Source organism: Juglans microcarpa x Juglans regia, chromosome 2D (genome assembly GCF_004785595.1).
Source record: "Juglans microcarpa x Juglans regia isolate MS1-56 chromosome 2D, Jm3101_v1.0, whole genome shotgun sequence".
Classification (NCBI taxonomy): Eukaryota; Viridiplantae; Streptophyta; class Magnoliopsida; order Fagales; family Juglandaceae; genus Juglans; species Juglans microcarpa x Juglans regia.
In genome coordinates this window covers 43,341,556-43,363,414 of record NC_054596.1, presented here as the reverse complement: position 1 = coordinate 43,363,414, position 21,859 = coordinate 43,341,556, and the positions used below count along the sequence as shown (strand labels likewise).

The 21,859-nt window shown below is 39.5% G+C and overlaps 2 protein-coding genes across 3 annotated transcripts; one reads left to right on the top strand and one right to left on the bottom strand.

Moving 5' to 3' along the window:
* The first annotated feature begins 1,757 nt into the window (after nucleotides 1-1,757).
* On the top strand, nucleotides 1,758-20,658 carry LOC121250815. Of its 2 annotated transcripts, XM_041150038.1 has the most exons (16): nucleotides 1,758-2,254; nucleotides 2,395-2,936; nucleotides 3,432-4,826; nucleotides 5,163-5,579; nucleotides 5,691-5,762; nucleotides 5,936-6,016; nucleotides 6,156-6,193; nucleotides 6,307-6,394; nucleotides 6,472-6,621; nucleotides 12,341-12,532; nucleotides 12,624-12,703; nucleotides 12,812-12,884; nucleotides 12,957-13,058; nucleotides 13,581-13,684; nucleotides 18,926-19,013; nucleotides 20,609-20,658. In XM_041150038.1, the coding sequence occupies exons 1-14, from the start codon at nucleotides 1,921-1,923 to the stop codon at nucleotides 13,656-13,658; spliced, it is 3,642 nt and encodes a 1,213-aa protein (XP_041005972.1). In that variant the 5' UTR covers nucleotides 1,758-1,920; the 3' UTR covers nucleotides 13,659-13,684; nucleotides 18,926-19,013; nucleotides 20,609-20,658. The 2 variants fall into 2 exon arrangements, with proteins under 2 accessions (XP_041005972.1, XP_041005973.1); XM_041150039.1 differs by lacking the exon at nucleotides 5,936-6,016.
* LOC121249544 lies at nucleotides 15,970-17,168 on the bottom strand. Its single transcript, XM_041148244.1, has 3 exons — nucleotides 16,650-17,168; nucleotides 16,336-16,459; nucleotides 15,970-16,112 (listed from the first exon to the last, which is right to left on the bottom strand). Exons 1-3 carry the CDS (start codon nucleotides 17,166-17,168, stop codon nucleotides 15,970-15,972), a joined length of 786 nt encoding a protein of 261 aa, XP_041004178.1.
* Nucleotides 20,659-21,859: the final 1,201 nt, after the last annotated feature.

Sequence of the window (21,859 nt, the reverse complement as noted above, 5' to 3'; positions counted from 1 at the left end):
ATTATATTAGAGTTTTGGAAATGAGAGAGAAAAATTTGAATAAAAATATTATAAAATTAAAAAAATTGTTTGAATATAATTTTTTTAAATTTAAAAAATTTGTCTTGTTTTTTGTGTTTTATTTTGAACCTTTGTAAAATTGTATTGAGTTTTATATTTAGATAATAATTAGATAAAAAAGTTAAAGATTTGAAATTGAAAAAAATATTGTATTTAAGTGATGTTTAAGAAGAAAATTATGAGAAATTTTAAGAATATCTTACTAGTCAATCAAAGGCATACTCTTTGTCTAGGAAATTTGTAAATAGTAGTAAGATGATTTATGAATAGTAGTGAAATAGTTTGAGTTAAGATTTTTATTGGTTTGAAAAAGGAAAGAGAAATGGTTGAATAAGAATATTATAAAATTAAAATATTGTTATAATATAATTTTTATTTTAAAATTTGAAAATGTTAGAAACGTTTTTTAAGTTTTATATGAAAGTTTGAGAAAGTTGTGACGATTAAATAAAAAAATACGAAAGAAAAATTGAAAAATATTTATATTTAAATAATGTTTAAATGTTTAGATGAGATTAAATGAGATAACAATAGGCCTGTAACTTAGCCTGAAACAACTGGGTTTGTGCCTGACCTGACCCGAAAGCATTTATCTAAGGTGCCAACCTGATCTGACTCGACCTGGGAAAATGAAATCGGGTCGAACCTGTATGACCCGATATTTACCGAATAAACCCACAGTTCTCAGCCCAAGCCTTTAACAAACGTTGCAACAAAACCCACGACCTCAGCCCAGTTGCCTTCTTCACTTCATCTTCAACTCAAGTCTTCTGTTCCCAAATCTAGGGTTCCAACATGTTACAGTCAGTAGTTTGAGAGGTAAGAAAGGCAGAATCTTGAAGGGCTCAGGAAGAAACAAGACGAAAGGGATGAAGAAGTTTGGTCTGAAGTGAGAAACACCATTTTAATTCCCAACCTGTAGCAGTGAAGTGTTACACAACATTCGATCTCCTTAATTTCTCATTTCCCAAACTACATCCTCGATCTCCTTCATTGCCCACTTCGATCGCTAGTTTTTTTTTTCCTGACTCATTGGAATTGGATCCGATTGGTAGTTGACACAACACAAATGGTTATTTGTAGTTCGTCCTGTTCAACGGACGTCACCACGACCAAGCTCATCTTACAAGACAGTCGGCTTCGATCGTTAAGCTTTCTTATGTTCTGTAAAAGAACCCCACGTTTGCTCGAAGAGATGGACTTCGACGACGTCATATCCGCGGTGAACGAAGACGAAGAGCTTCAACCTGCTTTGCTTTATTTTGCTCTGTCGTTGAGTAAGCTGGAGCAACCATTCCAGCCTGAGAAAATGGATGCATTGACAGTGAGAAATTTACTACATTGATAGTTGTAGTGAAATGAAATTTACTTTATTCTGTGTTGAAGAGGTGAGAAACTTGCAAAATATCACAAATTGAGGAGAAATTTACAGAATATTTGGGCGGCTTGGGTTTGAGCCTGAGGAGAAATTTGTATTTATACGGGTTGACACCCAAGATAAAAACCCACTTCTAATCAGGTTGGAGACCCCATCATAAAGCAATCCGAGAAATTCGGGTCGGGTTGGATGATTTAATCGGGTCCATCGGGTTCTCGATTCTTTTGCACAGTCCTTCGTAACAACTCATCGGGCTCAAACAAATTTGAAATAATATGCACCGAACATTTCCCGCACAACCCCCCCCCCCCCCCCCCCCCCCCCCCCCGCAAAAAATTACACACCATCTTTTCCTCACACTCCGTGCTGACATGCTGTGCTATCCCAACTGTGAATCCGAATTCCAGAGAGGGTAAAAGAAAACCCTGTTTAGATTCAGTGCAGCGTAGGGTGGGTGCAGCGTGCAAAACTTTGGACCAAAAATGGCTTCAGAAGAACCCTGCAACACGGAGACCGAAGACGAGACCATCGCCCTCAAGAAGAAGCGTGCCAACCGGCGCGTGAGCTTCGCAGACGTCGAGATCACCTCCGTCCACATTTTCAACCGCGACGAAGACTTCTCTGAGGACCATCCCGCCACCCCTAACGCCCCTCATTCTGAGCAAGACGTCCTAGGGTTTTTCAGGGACCTCGCCGACGGCGACGAGTCCTCTCCCTGCGACGAGCAGGAGAGCAACTCCTTTTTACGCCCCATCGGCTCTCCCTCTCCCGGAAGCAGCACTGTTGGTTCGGTCTCAGCCACTTCAAATGACGATGGCAAGTTCCCACCTAATTTTCTTTCTTACCCTTCCGTATGGTTCTTAGGGAAACGGAAAAGGAAAATTTCTTAACGCATACGTTATTTCAATCAGTTTTGCTTCTATTTTACCCTTTTATCTTGTGTGATTGTTTCGCAGAAGACAATTTCTTTGGGCCTGTGTCAGCGAATTTCATTAGACCCGAAAGGCTCTCCGACTCTGCTGCATCGGATGATATCACCATGGATTCCACGGCGTTTTCCATGCATTTCCGTAGTCTTGCCAGATCAGATTCTGGAGGAGGAGAACTCAAGACCCCAACCACAGCACATCGTCTACTTGCCTTTGAAGACAATGCTACCCCGTCACGGACGGATTCTTATGCAAGTTTTATGGTCCTGACTAAAACGAAGAAGCTCTCTGTCGATCAAGTAAGCAGTGGCGGTAGTGGCAAAGATTCAAACGAGATGAGTATTGTAGGTGAAAACCCACGTAGTTATGATTACGGGAGGCTATCTCCCAGATTAGATGCACTTCTGGCAGAAGGCAGCAAGGATTTACATGCGGTACCTATTGACTCAAGGTCATTAATGAGGAATGAGGATGCCCATGATATGGTGTCTCCGATTGGTACAAAGATGAGCGAGGCGGATGGTGGTTCTTCAGACAGCCCCGCCCGAACTCCCAAGCAATTAACCGGAGTAAGTAAGGGCGATTTTTTTTTAGTTCTGGTGATTTTGACCGAAGTGTCGCCCAGCAGTTCTGGTTCCTTCATATTTGATATTTCGTGTTAAGTACTATTCTCTTGGCTACTCCATAATGATTACCTAGAGTGCTTCCACTCAGTTTGGTTGGAGATTGTTCTGGGCGTTGGTATTCTAACTGCCTTATTCTCGTTCTAGTTTCTGCAAAATCCTCTACCCTTTACACTAATGAAGACATCGTATCGTGCACTTCAATTATTTCATTTTATTTTTATGTCCTCATAGCATGGTTGCAATTAACTTCTTCTGTGCATGAGTGCTTGTATGGGTTTAATGATGCGACTGATTAGATAATAAAGGCAATGCATTCTTTGTGCTGATAGGAAATGTGTTGTTGCTCTTGTTGAATCTGCTTATATATTATCAAGCACGCTGGTTTCTTTAGTTACTAGTTAATAAACTGTAATGCTAACAGATACTTCTCTTTTACAGTACGAACCAGCATATTGCCCTTTGAGTGAAGGGAGGGTAAAACGAAATTCTTCTGAACCTCAAAGTAATGACTCTGATATCAACCAGAAACCTGAGCATCTATGTGCATCTCCTTTGGAGGGATCCTTATCTTTGTTATCTTCTAAACGGCTGAATTCATTTGTAAGTACTCCTTATTCAGCCAAACATATGGAGGTTGTGATTCCTTCCTCAAAACTGCCAGGTTTGTATTCAAGTAATGAAAGCATTAGTCATGGTAACATTCTGTCTTCCATTCAGAAAAGCATTTCCAAGTTTAAAATTCCCGAGCCTTCTCCTTGTTCCTCTAGTCTCAAAGAGGGAATCCATAAATTGAAGTGTAGATTATCAAATTACTCTTCCATGCTTTCTCCCTTTAATGCTGTTATGACTAGAAGTAGCGAAGATCTTAAATACAGACATGTGGATACCCCCATTACTCATTTAGAGGAGCACTTGTGTACTGCTGATGTGAAGAATGGAGAAGATAAAAACTTGATCAACATAGATGATGGAATTGAGACCTCAAAAAGCATTTGTAAGTCGAACCAAAATGAAGAGATCTTGGGTCTTGCACAACATGAAGAATCTCCATGTCACATGTCTTTTGGTCTTATTTCCGAGGATAAACCTAAAAAGCTAATGACAGCAGTGGCTTCACCATCTCAGTCCACTCGGTCAGGGGGGAAAGTGGTTCAGAATTTCTTTATGAATGGAAATCTGATAGAAGGGACATTGGCTACTGGAACTGATTCCTCATTAGTGGAGTTCACACTTGATTACAGGAAAGATAGGAAAGTGACTGGTACAGCTGATAAATTTGTTTCATCTTCAGTAATAGGTCAGACCTTGTCAACATCCATGGAATATCAAGGCAGTGTCTCCCCTCAGCTGAGACCACTGGATCAGTACACTAAACTTGTTTCATCCCCAATGAAAAATTTATCACAAACCTTATCAGCATCTTCAGAATACCAAGGCAGTGTCTCCCCTCAGTTGAAACAGCTGGATCAGCCTAATAAACATGTTGGTTTGGGGCAATATGGAGATTCAACTGAAAATGGTATTGGTGATAACTATTCTAGTCAGGTAGGCGGCAAACTGGATTCCTTGCTTTCTGAAAATAGAGCAGAGTCTGCCTCACCCTTCTTGAAGACTGACTATGTCAAAGAGTCTGCTCAAGTAGAAAGGGTCTTTGAAAATAACCTAACTCATCTTCAAAATGAACCTGAAAGCTTTATGGACATCCGAAGCCCTTCGAGGGACAGTGACATTATGGATTTTCAGTTGGAATGTGCAGATAAGAACCTTCAAGCTGGAGCAGAGCCACACAAATTATTTTTCCATAGAAGTAAAAATGAGCCAACCTTTGAAAAGGTCACTCTTCCTCTATAATTACTCGTGCATTTTCAGATATGCCCTTTGGCACACACACATATATATTTAGGCTGTAAATTGTCTCTACATGCAGCTTTTCACATGGGCTGGTCCTTTGAAGTTTTGGTATCTTAACTCTGACCTTATTAGGCTTTTGGACTAAGATGTACTCAAATTTTACATTTGCATTCCACAGCTGCCTGTACATTAGTCTGGTTAAATCACTTGCCTGTTTTTTAATTGTTAGTGGTATTATTGTTGCACCCATAACCACCCCCCCCCCAAAAAAAAAATAAATAAATACTTGCAAAATTTGACATTGGGTCTGGTGCTTAGAACCCGTCCAAGAAAGATCCAGCCCAGAGTCTTACCTTGAAAGAGTCATCTCAGAGCTCCCACAGGAAAAAGTCGACTGCAAGTCCCACCAGCCAAGTGTCAATTCTGAGCCCCTCCAGCCACGACCCATCAAGTGCATCACACAATGACATGATGACACCTTTTGTTCGGAAAGTTGCCCTATTTCCCAGGTCCAGATTACAAGATATTGATAACTATTCTGGACGGAAAAGAAGAAATGTACAAACTGCTTTTGTGGATGGGGATCATATTGACAAGTTGGCCAGGATTCAAAGAAGTCCAAAAGGTCATAAAAGTGGGGGTTGCAATTTAGAGTTCACGATAGAACATGCTAATGGATCTAACAATGAAGGAGACAAGATTGGAGGTGATACAGCTTGGATGCATTGGGCTGATGTAAGTTTACTATCTTTTTGTATATTGATAAACTGCATTGCCTTTTTGCTGACAGCTTGTAGAATTTATAAGCCTCTGGGATTTCTTTGACTTTGGAGTTCATTTTGTCAGATTTTAGTGAAATTCTCGGGGGATGCAAAACAACTGCTTTCTGAGCATATTGATAAGCTAAATTTGAAATCAGTACGTTCCCTTCCGTTTTGTGTTCATTATATCATAATTTAGATATAGGATGCGAAATTACCGACAAAAAGAAGAAGATATAGGATGTGAAATTAGATAACCATGACTGTTGAGTTACATCTAGTTTTGTCCTCTTCTTTCTCTTTTGTCATATATTTTTTTTCTATATATAGATTTGCATGCTGGAAGATATGGTGGTTCGCCTATTGAAGGTTAAAAAATATGAGATGCTTTCTTCCGAAATCAAGTCTCAGGTCTGCTGAAGATACAAACAATCATATTGTATTTTATCATATGACAACTTTACAAGTACATTGCTTCTTTGTCCACTAAAAATCTGATCTAGTCTAATAATTTTTCTGCTAACCCTCATCTTGTTTTTGCCCTTTACAGACAAAAGCTGACCACTTCAGTAGCATTAGGCATAAAAGGTGGTTTCTCATTAAGACAGTATCATGGATGTAGATGACATCAGTTCTTATAGATGATCAGAAAACTAGTTTCGTGTAACAAGTTTTGACATTGGTGAGTGCATCTGTTGCAGAGCTGCCGAAACAAGATTGTTGCTTCATAAAATTGTATATGAAAAGGCCAAATTACGATTAATGGGTGTGAAGCGCGACATATTGCTGGTATTTTGATTTTCTTGTGTGTTTCCTTTCTTTATATATGCATACAGTTTGTCATCTGCTCTCACATTTGCATGCAGGAAAAAGGACAGCTATTGAGCTTTGGAATTCAGGAATGTCAAATGTTGAAGTTGAAAATCGAACATATATCTGAATGTGGTGCAGGGGATGCTCAAATTCACAAATGTCTTCATCAATCTTCTTCAATTGATTCTGAGAGCATACATGAGGTAAATATGTGTCTTTAAATATGTCGATGCATCTAGTATGTTGTTCTGTTTGCAAAACTCACTTCAACAATCATGTTTTAGATTTATCTCATTCCTAATTTCTAGTCACCAAAATTTGATAGAAATTTAAGGAGGAAAAAACACAAACATAAACAAATCAAAATGTGGGCGAAAAGACATTTTGGTTGTGGCATCAATATCCGGAGTTATTTAATGTGCCCAATTTCTACATTGCTTTTTTTTTCTTTTCTTGATGTGTGTTTTGGCTTGTAAATTTTATGAACTTAAAGCAGCAATACAAGGTGATTTTTTGTAACACCCAATGCCCCCAAGGTTATGAACAAAGTCATTTTTAGAAATCTCGAGGAACCGGTGTGCTACTAACCTTGACTTAAAATTTTTCTTCTTAACTATTACAAGATTGTTGAGTCAGTGCTGGTTGATAGAACTCTCTCTCCCTCGCATGTTCTCCCATTCTCTTTCCATTTCCGGCGCTTCTCACCAGAAATTTTTCTAACCTTTTTCTTTTGTTTCTTTCTATGTTTCCATTTTTTTTCCATTTTTTCTTTCCCCTTTTTTATTTTTGAGAGAGAGAGAGTGCGTCTATCTCGTGAGCCCTAAGTGTGAGGTGGCGCAGCCCTAACACTGATAGCTCCGTTGGCCGTGTCGTCGATAGAGATGGAGTCTACGGCGGCTGAAAACTCTTCTAGGGGTACTCCGGCGTCGAGATCTTCTCCGGTGATGGAGGAGAGAAGGCTTTGTTCTCCGTGTTGTCAGAAATTAGTCCAGCTCCATCGCCATCTCACATAGAAATTGCCGGACAGACACTCTTGAGCCACCGAGGTCCAGTTGGGCTCCGTTTTTACTGATAAACCATGCGGATCCTTCTTCTTTAGCCATGTTCCTCTCGGTTTTCCACAACTGTTCTTTAGATCTACTTCATATTTGCACCGTAGGCTTGTGCTCGCATATTTTGCACAAACAATCGAGAGGAATGAAGCTTGGGAAGCCTCTGCATCTGAAATCAAAGGTTTGAGATTAATATGGGTCAATTGGTGTGCACGGTACATTAAAGGAGATGGAACCCCAACTTGTCGAGTTGAAGACAGTGGTCGCTTTCTTGTCTACAAAAATGGATTTGCTTTTAGCTAGAGGCAACAAGGCTCTAAGAAACGAGCCCAAGATAGGCCCAATCCTTTAAAATTAAATAAAGGAAAACAAAAAATTGGTTTTGACCCAGTCCCTATAATTAGATCTAGGAGAGTGGCGGGAAAAGGAAAACCGGGTCATTCAAAGTGGGTTCTACGTTGGGTATCGGCGTAGAGACATTTGAAATGGAATGCCCTCCTCCACAGGTGACATAGGAAAGGCCGATAGTCGGTGTTACACCCTTGGTCAGTGTTCTCTCCGAAGAAACTATGGCACCCACATCGGAGTTGAAGAAAAATGGTGTAATGACGAGGTCTGAGGGAGATGTAGGGTCTGTTGGAGGTGAAGGAACTTGATGTACTACCGAGACTTGCTGCCAACCCAAAACCTATAATGGTGACCATGACCTCACCACTCATGACAACGAGAACCAATGGAGCTGTTGAGGAGGTACGAGATTTGAATGAAGGAGATGGTGGGGAATATGGGTTTGTTGTTGGTGCCTTGCGAGGATGAATGTTTGGGGTTTGGTGTATAGTTGGGAGCTATGTCTAGGAAAGATGTGTTCCCCATGTTATCTCTTCCTTCGATAAACAACATAGATGGATCATCATCGGATTGAGTTTTGCAAAAGGTTGATAAGATACAACAGTGTGTGGGGATTACATGTGGAGGATTTGACGACCAATTCACAGCACTACAACATAAGGTTAATTGAGGCGAGTCACTCGCTTGAAACAAAATCAATATTTAAGAAGAGCAGGGAGTTAAAGCGTCTTACTTAGGCAATCAACCATAACGCAAAGGGAGATAGTACAAGTTGAGGGAAGGCATAAAGCCTTCCTCCATCCTTGTTGGATCATTCGGGTGGAGTATTAGTCTTGTATACACTCAGTGTTTCAAGGTTACGCCTATTGATATTATTACATTTTTACTTACAAAAAAAAATACTTCTTAACCAACCCGTGGGTAGTTCAAGTGGTAAGGGCGAACATGTGTACATGTGTCCCATGTGTCCCATGTCACATGTTCAATTCCCCTTGGGATCAAACTGCAATTTAAGTGGGAGGTCATGACGGTGGGTTGCTGCGCTATTCTCCCTGGGGTTTTAGGTTCCATGGATGAGTCCTAAGGGCTATGCCATGGGGTGGTTCCATGGGTGAGTCCTAAGGTTCCATATCACATCTTCTTAACAAAGTGCCAGACACAAAAGATCCCAAAAATAAATAAATAAAGTCGATCTTTATTAAATACTTAAAATCCAAAAGAGTCTGTGGAAGCACTTATTAAATTCAATAAAATCTTATGTGCTTATAAAAATAACTTATTAAACTAGAAATCATAAACTAATTATGTCATGAACTGTCTAGGCCTCTGCCTCATCTCCCTGGGCCAAGTCTTGATATGCAGCTCCATCCTCAATAAGCACACATCATATAGTAAACATAATAAAAATATAAGGATTCTTGGAAAACATGCATACTCATAATTATATACATAAATAATACGAACATGAACTTGATCTGTGCATGAAATGCATTAACTTGTCTTTTATTTGTCATAGGTCAGTACTCACTGTTGACCCCCGTGAGTTAGGGTTAACGAATCTAAGTAGATTCTGATTTCGCCTGTGGCCGCAGGTTGTGAAATCCATATATAAGGAAGACACACTGGGTGCACTACCAGCATGTACAACTTGGCAATGCAATATGCCCATAACATATGATACCGTCTTCATATCATAAAATAGGCAATTACGTATCTTAATATTCATACTCCATCATAATCATACATGCATATTTTCTTGTCATATTTTGTCTTATCATATCGTAGATTTTAAGTGAAATCGTGCCTTAGCATATCATAGATTTCAAATCAAATGAAATTGTAATCTTTCATAAAATGTCATGATACATGTTTCCTCAATAAAATATGATCTTTCATAAATCTTTTGTTGCACAACTCTTCACATAAAATCATGGCTTTTCATAAACATTTTAATGCATAACTCTCAGTCTCTCACATAATTTTTTTTTTTTATAGGTACTCACATAAAAGCATGACTTGTCATAAGTATTTTGATGTATAACTCACATAAAATCGTGACTTTTCATAAATATTTTAATGCATAAATTTTTACATTAAATCATGGATTTTCATAAAATATCTTGATGCATATGTCATGCAACTAACATGAAACTTATGCAAAAATCACGGCATTTATAAATTTATCATGACTTGGGTACATAAAAAGGGGTTTCCAATGAAGGACGTACGTACATAATATTTTTAATAAAAGCATGTTGTTTACCGAACAAACGTGTAAGGGTATGATCATGCTACTTACCTCGTAGCATTAATCCAATATTTCTAGCACATAATCGACCACCTATAGAATTAGGCATGTAACTTATGTCAGTTTATAATTAAACACATACATCGTAATTAAAACCCTAAATACATTAAATAACCTATATTTCCATAAACCTAAAATCCTCGAAACCCTAAAAATTAGTCTAACCTTTCATGGGCCCAAACTCTCACAAATCGATATTCCCCATTAAACCCATAAAACATAAGTCCAAGCCCATGTTGACATGCATATAAACGCCACATATTTACTTCCCAGTCCGTAACCCATGCATGCTCATATTAATCTTATACATACTAACTATAAGTTACGGTGGGAGCTGGCCAAGGATGAACCGATGAGAGCCAATGAGCTATGGCGGTGCTCAGGCGTGGTTGGACTTAACTTAAGTGGACCATGCAGTGCCCTGACGCCCTCTGTGGTGGCTTCAGGTTCTAGCTGAAAGAGTGAGAGGTACTTTGTGAGAGAGAGATTAACGTGAGGGAGAGAGAGCTTACAGTGAGTCTTGTGAGAGAGAACCGAGTGCTTGTTTCCGCCTTATAAAACAGGGGCTTAGATTGGTGGTTGTTGCTAGTGTGGAAGGTGGCTGTGGGGAGGAGCTTTGCGTTTGGTCGTGGCTATGAGGCTAGGTTCTACGACAAGATGCTAGGTAGTGAAGGATGGTTCTTGGTGGCAGGACATCACTTGCAGTGGTTTGCTTTGGCAATGTGGTGGAGCTCCCATCGTTGACAGCGGAAGTGCAGTGGCTGGTTTTAGGTGCTCTTTTTGGTTGTCGGTGGCTTGGTTCTCTCGGTTTCGGTTGCAACTAGTTTTTTTTTTTTATAGGTGGTTTCGGTTGCAACTAGTTGTGGTTGAGCAAAGGTTGTAGCGGCCACCTGCTTTTTCGCTACAACCTGGTTTTTCTATTCGACGGAGAGGCAATGGGGGTGCTTCACAGCTGGCTGTGCAACGAAGGGACACACATGTGTAGTGGTTTGCGGCTTGGGTTGGCGTGGAGGAGCATCATGTTGTGGAGGCACTTAGCTGGTCGAGGGTGTTGCCATGACAGGGAATAGGATCTTGAGAGAGGAATTGAGGTTTGGGATTAGAGTGGTGCAACGGCTAGGTAGAAAGGAAAGGAAGGATTTGCGGCAACCCTAATTTGTGACAAGGAAGATGGACATACATGCATGGATCTATGAATTTATAGAAGGTAGTCGAGTGCTGGGTCTTGAAGACAGGTTGGGTGAAGGTCATGGGTCCTAGAGTTTTACTTCAAGTGTTGGCTCATTTAATAGGTCTAATTAGATTCTAGGGCTTGCCTATAATTTTGGTAGGCTAAGTCGCTTAACAACCCTAACGAATCGATCTTAAATTTCAAAATGAGTCCAACTCGTCCGATAAATATTTTTGGGCTTATAAAATAGTTCTTGAGCTTAATACCAATTAAGTGGGGGGCCACTTGGTCCATATATATTAAATGGGCTTTAATTCAATTATTGAGCCCAATAAAAATTCCATAATCCATTTAAATAAATTCTGGGCCTGTGGCCTATTCAAAAATATTAGCCTATTAACATCATTCCAGAATCATCCACTAAACCCTTAATGGGCCTTAATAGGAGTCTTTCATATAAGTCCTTAAGGCAAGACACATTGGGTCATTCGGTCACTCACTCCCACTTGAAAGAGCATTTAACGAGGATCTCACTCGGGCCCCCCTCCAGTGGTGTTCAGAACCAGCCTTGAAGTGAATGAATTAGAAAGAACGAAGAAATAAGGAAATGAGACGACTTTTTCTTGAACTATATCATAAACAGATCTTCCCCTCCAACAAAGTAACACGAATATCTCTGGTAGTCAGTCTATTTCCATCAGCGGGCCAGTGGGAGCGAGAAGTTTGGGATATGTTTGGACTTTGGTGTTTCTTTCATCAATCATCCAGATCTACACCCTATATCAACAGATTATAGTTTCGAGGGTTATCCATTACAAAAAGACCTTCCTCTGAATGGATTATGTGGAAAATATACATTTGGGCTCTCGGGCCTAATTAAAATTCCCAGCTAAGCTAAAAAATTATATCCATTGGGCTTATCCAAAATAATTCATTTAACTTAATTTAGGCCCAATAAAATTATCCGCACTACATCCCTAATAATATTTGATCGTATCGTTACATTTTTTCAGATTCTTAATAATGTACATGTACTGCACCAGGTTTCTTATGACAAAGTGACCACAATGAAGCAGAAATCTGAATTTTTAGATAGAAAAATAGAGAGCTTGGTCAAATTCTTTCACTCTATCTGCAAGATGAAAGGAGAATCAAGCTGTGCCAACACTATTGCATTAGTTCATGATCAGCTGAAAAATAGAATGTGTTCCAGCTATATACGCCAGGATTTGCAGGTCTTTCTACTCTTGCTGAAATTCTTATCAATGCATAGAATAGAGTGCCTTATGCCACTGAGGGACATATCCTTTCTGTTACTTTTGTCAGCTATGGGAAGTTGGTGGTTTTGAGAGTGGGAATGGTCGTTATAGCATTCTCCTCAACTATAAGGGCTACATCAACCAAAGGTTTCTTCTTTCTGGGGTTCCTTTATTTATTTACTTAGAGCTAAAAGTTTTTTTTCAAGGTGATAACAGATGTCTTTTTTTTTTTTTTTTTTTTTTTAATATATACAGATTCACAGTAAATGCTGGTCCAATATCAAGTGTAATCGTCTCAAGCAAATTGAGTGATACCAACATCTTAAAGGTATGAATAAGGAATTCTTTGTTTTTATTTTTATTTTTTATTTTTTTTAACCTTGTGTTTCTTGTTGACTAGAACTTTCCAAACATTGATGTTTGCACTGGATTTGCATTTGTGCTAAATGCTGAGACTACTAAGAAGTATGTTGGATCAAGATGTTTGGCACATGAGACGCAGGTATACTACTCCTTAGGTTTATATAATCTTTGCTAGGCCATTTTCCTTACATTTTTTTTCTCCTTTCTTCTCCAGTGCTAAAATCAATGATTTAAATACAATTAAGAACTTGGTCTTGGTGGTATGCTCCCTCCTGATCTAAAGTTTGAATCTTCCTGGGTGCAAACAATTTCTAAGGGCCATCGGACTTGGGAGAACTTTCCCTTGAATTACCAGAGGTGCACTTGCAGAAAATTTCTTGCCGAGGGCACGTGCACCCCTTGGATTAGTTGAGACTTTGTTCTCAGACACTAGGTGCCAATAAAAGAAAAAGGACATCATCTGCAAGAACTTGCTTTAATTGTCATTTTGAGGCAATTTCTCTGAAAACATTTGCAACCATTAGAACCTTGCGTTTGCAGTTATTTGTTTTTTAAATGGGTGATAGAATCCGTTTGATATAGCAAGCTACAATTTTATTGTCTCAGAATATACTGTCTACTGTATTATAGGTTGTTGCTTTCACTTTTGTATATTATGCAGATCTCCAGTATACTTCTATGCAATCTGCTTGATGTGGTTGAGGAAGTTCAGTTAACCCAGATAGAGGTCACAATCTGATCCATACATGTTTCATTCTCCATCTGGTAATTTCTCTCTACCCCTGCCGCCCCCCCCCCCCCCCCCCCCCCCAAGGCTGTGTTTTCTTCCTTTTGTGCTTCTACATTTCACGTTTCTGACTTTCAGTCCTGTAATATTCATCCAAATTGGTTCATCAAAAGTCAGCTACCCAAAGGGAAGGTTAATTAGAAGTTAATATCTAATTATATAATCTAGTATGCATGTTGATGTTGATATTGATGAGTGCACCTTTATCAGCCCAACTATGAGTGGAGTGGAAAATCTTATGACAGAAACATAAAAAATTATGTATAGTTGGGCTGATAAAGGTGCAGTATCATTTGTCCAATTTAAGTTTGGAGGTCTCATTTGTTGGCTCTTATGATCTCTCTCTCTCTCTCTCTCTCTCTCTCCCCCCCCCCCCCCCCCCAACTGATGGGATTTCCCAAATGCTTCCTACTATTAGTGAAATCTCTTATTCTCTTATCTATGCAATCTCATTTTTTGTTTTTGGGTACTGGTATCAAGTATGTGTTTTTCCTCACGATTCGTGATCAATTCTTAGCTTATTGCATTGTTGGCAATGGGGGAGATTTCATTACTACGAATAACCGTGAGAAGTAAGGGCATAGCTAGAACAATCTCCTTCAACTAGTTGTTAGCCAACATGGAAGATGTGTTTAGGTAGAGAGGTTGCATTTTTTGACAAAGTCTCTTGTTAGAAACGACATATATGGTGCAAAGATGCTCTAATTTTCATGGAAGATATTTGGCTATTTCAGAAAATGGCGACAACGATCATAGGGCTTAGTAATTCTAGATGGGAGATATGAGAAGCTGTGGAGTAGCCTTGCCAAAGAACTTAGAGAAGCTTATGTTTTTCTCTCTTTTGACGGTAATGGGTCTTTAAATTATAGATTTTGTATGTCCAATTTGAATTGATCTCAATGGATCTTCGACCTATTCAGTCATGTTCAACTCCTACATCGTTTGATGGGGCATATCAACGTGAGATGCATGGTGAAATTCAAGGCATGATGGTGGAAAATTCTATTCAGTGGTTCTCAAGAAGATTGCCTTGTTGTAGTCGTGTAGGTAACTGATAGAAGAGACGGGCAATTCAAGTAACAATGGTAGAGGAGTTTTTAAAATTTCATTTGGGAATGTTACGCAAGAGGGGCTTACAAGTTGGGTCGGTTTGACTTGGTTTAAAAACTGAATTGGGATTTGTTGAAATGTTTAGAAACTGTCTAATGCCACTTCTAATTGGCTCTCTGGGTTGGAGGGCTTTTAGGTTGGGCTGGGTTGCATTATGTAGTCATACATTTTCTACAACAGCCCTAGGTTAGTAGAGCCATTATTCATGTTCGATCACCCCATAAAAATGAAGTCCTCCTCTACGCCAAATGCACCATGCACAACACTTGTCATAGAAAGACTTGTTGGACGGCAAAGAAACTCTAGCCACCATGATTGCTAAAAAAACTTGGAGACAAGGGCCACCCAAATTGTAGAGGCCAAGCCATTCAATGGGGAGAAACTGGCTCTTCACAAAGGGGAGAAATTTCTCCCACCTGCGATGGTGGCACTATGAGGGATATTCAGTAAATGTTGGTAACCCCAAAACCAATGCTAATTCAAGACTAAGCCCCAAAGTGCTTGTTTTCTAGTTTAATTCTATAGTCATTGAGGAGGCTGAGTGGATGTAAAGGGAGTTTGAAGAGAATAAGTCTTTGAAGTGTTGAAGGTTGTGCATGACGACAAGGGTCCGTGACCTAATGGGTTCTCTCGTTGGCTTTTTTCAGACTTTGGTGGGTCCTCAAAGTTGATTTGATGTATGTATTTGTGGAAATCCATTATTGGGGAGAGTTTGAAAAGGGCGTCAATGCTACCTTCATTGCTCTTATACCCTAAAAAGCATAGGCAATGGAAATCAAGGCTTTTCCCCTATTAGCCCAGTTGGAGATGTGTATAAAATTATCTCTAGAGTCCTTGTTAACGGGATGAACATAGCTCTGGAAAGGTCATATCTAGAACTCAAAATGCCTTCATTAGGGTGAGGCAAATCCTGTACCCAGTTCTCATCGTCAATGAGTGCCTTGATAGTATACTCCATTTAACTTGATAGTATGCAAGCTGGATTTAGAGAACACTTGCAATCATTTGGGAGTATTGTTGTATTTATTATAGAGATATGGTGCGGGGGGATTTCCTGTTGCATATTCTTGGTGTCTTTTAGTTTTGATTTATGTATCACCTTTTAGCTAGTTTAGCAGCTCATGAGGTTTGCGACAAGGGTACCCTTTGTCTTCTAGTCTTGGCTCTGAAGGCTAAGATACTTCATAGACAACGATGAAACCCCACAACCCAATATGCTGGCCAGCCCCCTGACATTGCGAATGTTATCCACGGCAACCAACTCAGATTTTGTAAGATTTACTTTTAGACCAGATACTGCTTCAAAACAAAGCAAGATAGCCTTCAGAGATTGAATATGACCTTAATCTGGCTCATAAAATAATGTGTCATCTGCAAACAAAAGATGTGAAATAATGGTAGAGCCTTGGTTAGTATCCCCCACGGAGTATCTTGAGAAGAATCCACCCTCCACTGATACCGACAACATTATGCTCGAAGCCTCCATGACAATAACAAAGAAGAGGAGATAATGGATCACCTTGGCACAACCCCCGTAAACTGTTGAAGAATCCTACTGGGTCACCATTCACCAAAATCGAAAATCGAACCTTGACACACAATGCCTCATCCACGATCTCCATTTCTCCCCAAAACCACATATCCTTAACAAATAAAAAAGGAATTCCAATTAACATGGTTGTAAGCCTTCTTCATGTCTAATTTGCATAAAATACCCAGAGCGCCTGATTTTATCCTGCTGTCCAAGCATTCATTAGCGATAAGGACTGAATCCAAAAATTTTCTTCTCCTAACAAATGCATTTTGAGATTTAGAGATGATTTTGTCCCTGACCATGCTCATCCTATTAGCAAGAACTTTTGAAAGTATCTTATACATACTGCCCACAAGACTAATAGGGCAGAAATCTTTCACCTCCATTGCACCAACCTTTTTGGGGACGAGAGCAATGAATGTAGCATTTAAACACTTCTCAAATTTTCCAAAAGTGAAAAATTCTTGAAAAACCTGCATGACATCCTCTTTCACTACCTCCCAAAAAGTCTGAAAAAATGCCATGGTAAAACCATCCGAACTTGGAGCTTTGTCTCTATTCATTTTTCTAACTACTTGTTGTACCTCCTCTTCAAAAGGTCTCTCAAGCCAAACTATACTAGTCTGGTCAATTGCCTCAAAATCTAGACCATTTAATCTAGGTCGCCAATCAAAAGGTTCCAAGAGTAGCTCTTCGAAATGTCCAGCTAAATGATCCTTGATCACTGGTTGGTTTGACGAAGCAAAGCCATCTATGGACAGGCTCTTGATGGCATGGTTCCTCTTGTGTGAGTTGGCAACCCGGTGAAAAAACTTCATGCATTTATCCTCCAAGAAATCTTCTCCATTAGTATCACCCTTTCTAATTCTGAGGTAACTTGGCTTTTACGAGTGTCCTCAACTTCTACACCCTCCAAATATTGTAGTTCTTGTAATAAGGTCTTCTTTTTAGATTCTACATTGCCAAAGATCTATTCATTCCAAGGCTTCAAGTACTTCAAAGCTTTCAACTTACCTACCAAGATAAAGCTTGGAGTACCTTGTCTAACCAAATCCACAAACCCTTCAGTTTTTAACCATATATTCTCAAATTTAAAGCTTTCAACTTACCTACCAAGATAAAGCTTTCCAGATAAAGCTTGATATGAACTCCACCATTGCCTAACCAAATCCACAAACCCTTCAGTTTTTAACCATATATTCTCAAATTTAAAATATCTTTGTCCCTCTTGTATGCCCTCACAATCTAATAGTATAGGGAAGTGCTCTTAACTTATCTGTGGTAGTCGTTTTTGGCATGCATCTGGAAAGTGCATCTCCCAAGATGGGGATATAAGGACCATAGTTCCTCTGCTGCCTCCCCTGCCATGTGCACATTATCACCCATAGATGCCACACTCTCAGACACATTAGGAAGATTTTCCTCAAATGTTACAACTTTTTCCACCCCCAAAATATTCCTCTGCACTGCATTGAGGTCAAGCTCTTGCCCATATGTCTTTTGCGAAAATTTCTGTGTTAACCCCCCTCGCTCCTAACCTCCCACCCAAACTCTAATGCATAAGCTTTGTTGCCGGCATCAAAGACATCACCCTTACCTCCGCGGTAATAGGAAGCAGCTCAGATGACACCGGTGCACTAGTCTATATCCTCTTGCAGAGCATCAGCCCGCTAGAAGATGTCGGCCGTGATTACCCATCTTTTTCGTACGGTGTCACCAGGAACTACCCCAAATGATGCCAGAGAAGGGGGTGATGGCACCCCTGGCCATTGTGGCAGATAGCCACGACCCTAGAGGAAGACGTCAAACCCATTGTCACCATACTCAATGACTTCTAAATAATGTTCGTAGGCATTGGAACGCCGATGAGCCACCAACGGCAAAGACCCAATTCGATAAGTCTTGAAAAAATCCTTCCTGCCCTCTGAAGGAGAGCACTCTTCCACTGTGTTTGCCAACCACCGAGCATTGGCATGGCTGAAAACCAACTCCTTCATGACCTTCTTGCTTCTTTCAGTATTGAAGTAACTTCCCCCCTCCAACAATAATACAAAAACCTTGGTTTCAATTAACAAGTGTTTTAAGTAGCCCATCCTAGGCCAAAAAGATTATTGGCACTTATCAAGAAAAACTAGGAGTGCTTGTTATATTGTGTATGCCCCATAAGGGTATAAATATATGTAAGTTAGAGTATATATAATGCAATAGTAAGAGGGTAGGGCTTGATTTTTTAACTACCCAATATTTACCCTATAGCCATTATCTCTTTCTAAACACTAACTTTTACAAAATTAACCACATGACATACTTTTAGGTCTGTCAAGTCAGGCGCTCGTGTGAAGTAGTATCTCATACTTGTTTGATGAATCCCTCATGTCAAGATAAAGAAGTCACGTGGAAGGGCAAAATGATGTTATCAACTTTTCTTGATAGAAAATATCGTTTATTTCAGTTTCCTCTAACTTTTCTAGTATGATCACAAATTTTGCTGTATAATTATAATCGTACTCAATTAATTCTGATTTGAGTTATATTCTAGAACTGATTTAGTGAATTTGGTGCTTTTAATTTACAGGTGACCAGCTTGATTTGCAGCTATGTTTTATTGATTTTTATAGTGGTTGGAAAGTGATGCTGACTCTTGATTTGACGTGTTTGAATCGGTAAAATCCTTTACAATCCTGTTCTCTATCTTAATCACTAAACATTTTTCTTACATGTTAGTTGACCAAATAGAGCCATATCATAAGTTGTAGGGAAGGGAAATGTTACTTCTACTAAGGCCTCGTTTGAATTCAAAACTCATCTCAACTCATCCCATCATTATAACTTTCTCAAATTTTCACACAAAATATAATAAACAATTCAACTTTTTCAAATCCCAAAACAACTTTTCCAAATTTCCACACAAAATATAATAAATAATTCAACTTTTATTCTACCATTCACAAATCATCTCAACTCATCTCTGAATCCAAACCACTCCTAAGTGTTTCTACAAAAGTGGCTCTGCAAAGTGACATGTCACTTACAAGATTTCAAAACTTCTAACAAAAAATGAAGTGCTTGACCAGAAGTTCAGAACTATCATATATAATTGGATGCATTTTCCTGGAAGGATTCTTGACCAGAATCCTATATTCAAGCAAGCTCAATATATCCGAGTATCCTTGACGCTGACTGCTTGTATAAAATAGGAATTTGAGGTTATTTTAAAGGTATTTGATTTTGGCATGTAGCACACCACAGCTAAAAGGAAGAGGAATAACTTGTTTTATAATTTTTATCAAAATTATGTTGTTCAACTGTGGCGTGTTGATGGGGTAACATCACGTGGTGGTGTCCGGTGTAGGCTGTGACTCGTGAGGGACTGAAAGTGGGGGTGGAGAGGGAACTGGGTGAGGGGAGAGTAAGAGAAAAAACCATGCAGATTTGAAATGAAAACAGTGGGAGGGGAAGGAAGAAAATAAAGCAGGCTGCGAACAATAAAAAAGTTCTGTATTTTTATAAGATGCCAGCACATGTCACTTTGTAGAGTTGCTTTTGTAGAAACACTTTGTAGATGTACTTCCCTTTAGGAAATCACTATGCCATAAGGCTATTAGTTCTTTTTTTTTTATGATGGGGGAACCGCCCAATGGCAGAGCCCTTAGGACTCACCAATGGAACCTAAAACCCCAGGGAGACTAGCATAGCAACTCACCGTCATGGCCTCCCACTTAAATCACAGTTTAATCCCAGGGGGTATCAAACCTGTGACATGGGGCTCATGCACACAACTTCGCGCTTGCCACTTGGGCTTGGCACGGGTGGGTAAGGCTTTTAGTTAGAGTTGAAGTTTTTGAAATGATGCGATATAAGAGGTCCATGGACTGAAAACTATGGTATATATATGAATCACATGCATGAGGACACTGATTATGGAATCTTTGAGTTCAATAGTAGTTCTCTTCCTGCAAGTGAATTGCATTCATGGACATATTTAGGATCGACATTAGACATTAGACATTAGACAATCAGTTATCCAGATAGAAATGATACTTGTCTCATAATTCGATTTTTAGAATGCTTAGATAATAGGTCCTCTCATTGATGAAGATTGCTCTTACCTTGATGAGTCCAGCTCAAGATTATACGCTGTGGCACTTTTATTTGCTATTCTTACCGCAGATGAGCTTCATAAGCCATATATTATATATATTTCATTATTTTATGTCAAAAGATTGCTGACTAGTCTGATTGCTTGGTTTCTGGGCAGTGGTGTTTATCCTTCAGAGGTTCTTCCGAATGAAATCCGAGCTCCCAATGCCGGATCAGATAAGTCATGGTTGCAGTCACTCATGGCTGAAATAAAAACTGCAGCCGAGAATCTCAGGACTGGATATTCAAGGATAATGAGGCTCTGCAGGTGCGTTTCTCAGGTGGTGCAAGCTTCAGGAAGATGAACAGTATTTCCAAGGGAAGATCAGAAGTGTCACTGAATTTCTTTAATGTGTCTAGAATGCATACCAGGGTAATACTAATGTTCCCTTTTTTTCGGGTAGATTGCACGGTACAAGTGATTTGTTATGTATTTTGGTTGGGTGGAGATTGACAGACTTGTAATGTGTGTTCTTCGTAGGATGGAGTCGAATTTTGATTTGGCATATTCTAAAGTAGATGTGCGTTGTGGGTGGGGCAAGTGGATTGCTGCTGCTATCATGCTGTCATGTTTCAGGTTTGTAAATGGGGGGATTAAATGTTTTGTCCTACGTAATGGGCGATTGGAATGGGTGTGGCAAAACAAGATATGGCACATCTAGCCCTAGGTGATGCCATGGTTTGAGTTCAGAAGTGTGCATTATATATAATGTTGATTCTAAAGCCTCCACACGATGTAATGAAAACTATGGAGTCCGAAGGTTAATAATGATACTAAATAATATATCGAACTTTAGATAAAAACATAGAACCACATCTACGTATGCATGTACCGATCTTTCTCTGCCAGATTTGCCTAGCATCTGTATCTACTACGTATGCATGTACGTACATACATGCATACATACAGTACATAAGCATATATATAGGTATGTATAATTGGGAAGATACGAAGTGTCCTTTTAGTGGGGGCTACTTGGTAGGAAAAACAGAAAATAATGGTCCCATTGACAACGAGGATATGTTTGTTGAGTCACGTGGCACGAGGGAGGCAATTTGTCAAATTGGTGCAGAGAGAGAGAGAGAGAGAGAGAGAGAGAGAAGGGTAGTTGGGTAAAATACTTAAGTGAAAAGGGCAACGCTTTTGTGGACACAGTGGGATTGAACCCCACGTGTCCATTTCTCCGTTTATTCAATCATAAAAATTAAAATGCCCTTTCCTTCTTCCTCATGTTCTCGAGTGCAGGCTCTGTACTTTTAACGAGTTACAAGTTACATAACTTTTCTAACGCCCTCTTTGGAACTATCGCTCTCCGTTATTATTTTAATAAACTTGTAAAGAAACGATAAACGATGTGCTTTCCATTGG